The 5174-nt window shown below is 37.7% G+C and overlaps 1 protein-coding gene across 1 annotated transcript; it reads right to left on the bottom strand.

Moving 5' to 3' along the window:
* Positions 1-3282: 3282 nt before the first annotated feature.
* Positions 3283-4365, bottom strand: LOC133330296 (protein atonal-like). The gene has a single exon (XM_061538742.1). It carries the CDS (start codon positions 4363-4365, stop codon positions 3283-3285), a length of 1083 nt encoding a protein of 360 aa, XP_061394726.1.
* Between the last annotated feature and the right edge of the window lie 809 nt (positions 4366-5174).

The following is a 5174-nucleotide window of genomic DNA, read 5'->3' as shown; positions in this document are numbered from 1 at the left end:
TTCAGATTTAGATATAGCTCCCATATTTAGTTTCGTCCGATTTAAAGTAAATTGTGCACCAAACTCCCAATATTGGTCCGATTGAAGCAAATTTTTGGGCAGAGTATTGAATTAGGTCTAGATAGTTATATGCCAAGTTTTGTTGAGTTTCGGTTCATATTTAGATATAGCTCCGATTTATAGTTTCGTCCGATTTAATGTAAATAGTACACCAAACTCACAATAGTGGACGACTAAAGCAACATTTTGCACCGAGTACTGAATGTATGTAAAATTTTGTTGTAATCGGTACAGATTTAGATATAGTTGCTATATATAGTTTCGTCCCATTTTATGTAAATGAAGCTCCATACTGCCAATATTTATCCTATTGCGACAAAATTTTACACAGCGTACTAAACTAGGTCATTGATGAATGCGAAGTTTAGTTGAAATCGGTTCAGATTTTGATATAGCTCCCATATATAGTTTAGTCCGATTTAAAGTAAATTGTGCACCAAACTCCCAATATTGTTCCGATTGAAGCAAAATTTTGCACAGAGTACTGAATTAGGTCCCGACTGATGCATGCGAAATTTCTATATCTACAGGATATTGTAGATATTAACATGTCTTGCATGTACCCATAATGGTGAAGGGTATCATATAGTCGGCCCCGTCCGACTTTTGAACTTTCCTTACTGGTTGTAACAGGCAAAAGGAAATGAGATAGACACATGGTTCCTTTTGAGAATATGCATAGAATCACTTTCTGAGTCGATTTATGCATGTCCGTCCGTCCGTCTGTCCGTCTGTAGATGTTAAATTGTAAACAAAGTGCAGGTCGCATTTATGATCCGAATGGGATGAAATTTGGCATAGGTCACTTATTCGGCCCAAGGACGAACCCTATTGAAATTGGGAAAAATCGGTTCAGATTTAGATATAGCTCCCATATATATATTTAACAGATTTAATGTAAACGGCCCCTATATATCTTTCGATTTATCTTTGAAAATCGGTCCAGATTTAGATATAGCTCCCATATATAGTTTCGTCCGATTTCATGTAAATGGTGCCCAAAGTCCCTATATATCTTTCGATTTGCACGAAATTTGGCATAACGTACTGAATTAAGCCTAGAGTGATGTCTGCTAAGTTTCGAGAAAATCGGTCCAGATTTCGATATAGCTCCCATATATAGTTTCGTCCGATTTCACGTAAATGGTGCCCCAAAGTCCCTATATATCTTTTGATTTGCACGAAATTTGGCATAACGTACTGAATTAAGCTTAGAAAGATGTCTGCCAAGTTTCGAGAAAATCGGTCCAGATTTAGATATAGCTCTCATATACAGTTTCGTCCGATTTAATGTAATGGTGCCCCAAAGTCCCTATATATCTTTTGATTTGCACGAAATTTGGCATAACGTACTGAATTAAGCCTAGAGTGATGTCTGCCCAGTTTCGAGAAAATCGGTCCAGATTTAGATATAGCTCCCATATATAGTTTCGTCCGATTTAATGTAATGGTGCCCCAAAGTCCCTATATCTCTTTTGATTTGCACGAAATTTGGCATAACGTACTGAATTAAGCCTAGAGTGATGTCTGCCCAGTTTCGAGAAAATCGGTACAGATTTAGATATAGGTCCCATATATAGTTTCGTCCGATTTCATGTAAATGGTGCACCAAAGTCCCTATATATCCTTCGATTTGCACGAAATTTGGCATAACGTACTGAATTGGGCCTAGAGTGATGTCTGCCAAGTTTCGAGAAAATTGGTCCAGATTTCTATATAGCTCGCACAAATATAGCTCACATATTTTACGTAATTGACGCACCAAGGAACCAATAAGAACAAAACGTTCTGAAATTAGTATAACCTAACCTGTGACAAGTTTGCTTGAAATCGCTTAATATTTGGATGGAGCTTCCATATATATTTTCGCATCAAACTCCTCATGTTAGCCAGATTCACATTGCACAACGTAGAAAATTGAGCATAGAATTACGTAGTTGCGTTTTCTAGAAGTACAGACATAGCCCAACGTATGTCCTATTTATATTTGTTTGAAGTCGATTTAGATACTCTATGGATATATCTAGGTAGATTCACATTTAGATAAATATCACATATATTATTTCATCGAATTTCATGTTAATAGTCCTGTTTAATATACCCATAGTGGTGAAGGGTATCATATAGTCGGCCCCGTCCGACTTTACCACTTTCCTTACTGGTTTAATTGGTGCAAATGCAGTCGCAGCTTCCATATATATTACAAAAGGGTATCTGATTAAGATTAAATTTTGAAGAATGCGGCCTACCGAATTTACATAAATGTGTCCCATTGTACTCAAACGACTAGAAACTTGCCCGAATGAAATGAAATTTAGCATAGGTCACATATTCAAGTTTGTTCAATTTCATGTCAATGTTCTTTCGAAATGGCGGAGTCTGTTAGGAGACATATGTAGAATATACCCAAAGTGTTGAAGGGTATCATATAGCTTCATACTTTACTACATTCCTTACTGGTTTTGTCTTGTTTTTGTTTTTCATATATAAAATATCATTTCGTGTTTGTCCTGATTTCCTGATTTTGACCTCCAAATATTCTAAAAAATGTATTTCATAAGATTATAGAAATGACCCCAAAGACAATAAATCGATGTTTTTATTGGAGAAATCTCTGATTCGTCTGAAATATTACCCATAAATAGATCTCATCATGTTCAAAACTTTAATAACATTTATTCGTGAAGACACCGATCAGGATATTTAGGTAATAAACTCAATATTTTGTGTGTGTGTTTTTTTTTTCAAAATATGCAGCCTGAATTCCTATTTTACTTCGACATAATTTGTCTATCTTTAAATTCCTATTTTACTTCGACATAATTTGTCTTTAAATTTAACCAATATTTAGTTAAAAATTTTTAAAACACATTTTCCTCCCAAAATCCCAAATTCAAAAAACATATTTTATTTATTTTTTTTAATTTCATAAAAATATATATTTTGGCTAATTAAATATAATATCATTTGTTATATATATATAAAAAAAACTTATTTAGCTAATAATGTCTTCCAGGTTTTCATAAATTAATAATTACAAAATTTGAAAAATATCTAAATTTTACTATAATACAAAGCAACAACTATTTACAAAATAAACATTCTGAGGCAGGTTTTTGTGGCTTGACTTTGTTTTGCGATTTTTGTTTTTCTTCAAGGTACAAACTTTGGCACGAGCTCAACTCAGTTTCCATCTTTCGAAACGAAAATTAGTATTCAAATTTAACGCAGTAAATCACCCAGGGCGGCAATGTAGGTCTGGGCCATTTGTAGAGTTTCATGTTTGGATAGTTGGCGATCATTGCCCAGGCAGGGTAGGTACTGGCGCAGACGATCGAAAGCTTGATTGAGATTTTGCATGCGACGACGTTCACGGGCATTGGCGGCCAAACGACGTTTACGCTTAACAACGGGTGAGATTTGTTTGCCACGACGTCTTTTGCCATTTGCTTGGGTTTCATTGGGGTCCGATTCATTGTGGGCCGAACTGGCTGAATCATCTTGATCGTGGAAATCAAAAGAGCCACTGGCTTCAAAATCATCCTGCGACGAGCTATGGCCGTCAGCATCGAAAAACATGAGGTGATCATCGGCATCAACGCTATCCTCGAAGAGACCACCAGCATTGTCGAAATCCACAAATTGTTGGAAATCATCAGGGGTGTAGGTGGTCAGGGGAGCGGGAGTGGGTTGAGGATTAATTGGTGCGGGGGTGTTGTTGGCAACTGCAGCTAGCTGGGTTTTTTGTTTGCGGGTGTAGGTCCTTTTGGGTTTGGTGGCGGGTTTCACGGTTTTGCAGGTGCCCACATTGGAGGAACCCATGGGCACACAAGTTTCAGGCACAGTGATGCTGGGTGTTTCACATGGAACTGGGGAAATTTGTTGGTGTTGTTGTTGCTGTTGATGTTGTAGTGGAGCAATTTGTTCGGCGGTCATTAGGGGATATTGCATCATTTGGTGCTGATGATGCTGTTGAGGCATATTAGCACTGCCATAGATAACATTGAGATCCACAAATTCAGGACTTTCCGAACGATGTGAAGCTGGTGAAGAGGTTAGCCAACCATCGGAGGAGGCCTGTTCAAAATTCAAATATCCATGGGTATTCAAATATTGGTTGCTAGTCGCGGTGATGGTATTGGGCGCCACCTGGAAATGTTGAGGCAAATGTCCCGGCTGTTGAGTCAGCTGGGGAGGATTATACACAGCCATGGGATTGAAATAGGTCTCCGTGCTAGTACCCTTGAAAGTTTGTAAATCCTCTGAGGTTTTGTAGTAGTAACGATAAACTTCGTTGGCAGACATGGTGAGAGATCGGATTTTTTGTTTTAACGAACGAAATGAAATTGGCGTTTAAACCGTAGTTGTTATTCCTTGCAACTCAAGTGAGTTTCTGTCTTAACCAGAGTCCTGTGGCCGGTATTTATAGCTCTGCTGGTTGTGGTAAATTTCATACAAGTGAATCTACCACAGCAGCAGGTATCATTGAGGCACACACACTGACACAAAACAGGTAAGTTGCTCCACAGAAGAGTATTGCCTTCCTTTGCATTCCAATGGTTAAAACAACCCTGGCACAAATGCTCACACACAGCCAGCCGCAACAGTCCCTGTGTGTGTTTTGACCATCCTTGTACATGCCCCTCGCTGGTGTATCCATGTATTGGAATTTAATTCACAACAACAGCTGTGGATTGTGGTCGTCTCGCCCAAAGAGCCAGCGAACAAATCGTTCGACTCTAGCAACAGCATCAGCACGTGCTCCCTTTAAAATATACTGAATGTCTGTCTTTCTGTCCGTCCATCCAGTTTTTTGTTATTCTCTTTTGCTTTTTGATTTACGACCATCCAACCAACCACTACATCCATTGCAACCAATGAAATGTTCACTGGCCAAGTGTGGTGGGTAATCGCAAGCCATGCTGATTGGTTGCTTAACGTCTGAAGATTTTTTATTTTAAATTTTTTGTTTTTGATTTCTTTTTTTTTTTTGATTTTCTTATAGAAGAAGAAAAAAGTAAAAAAAATCATCATGTTGTAAACTTTTGCAACATCAACTCTGCCGATTTTTTTTCTTTTTGAGTTTTTGTGAGAATAAATTTTGGATAGAGATT

Source organism: Musca vetustissima, unplaced genomic scaffold (genome assembly GCF_032173495.1).
Source record: "Musca vetustissima isolate MV318-11 ecotype Yass unplaced genomic scaffold, APGP_CSIRO_Mvet_v1 utg146055, whole genome shotgun sequence".
In the NCBI taxonomy this organism is placed as follows: Eukaryota; Metazoa; Arthropoda; class Insecta; order Diptera; family Muscidae; genus Musca; species Musca vetustissima.
Note: the sequence above shows the minus strand (reverse complement) of the source record. Positions and strands in the feature narration are given on the sequence as shown.

Excerpts from the sequence above, each read along its gene's own strand:
- LOC133330296 (XM_061538742.1), bottom strand. The coding sequence starts at position 4,365 with ATGTCTGCCAACGAAGTTTATCGTTACTACTACAAAACCTCAGAGGAT.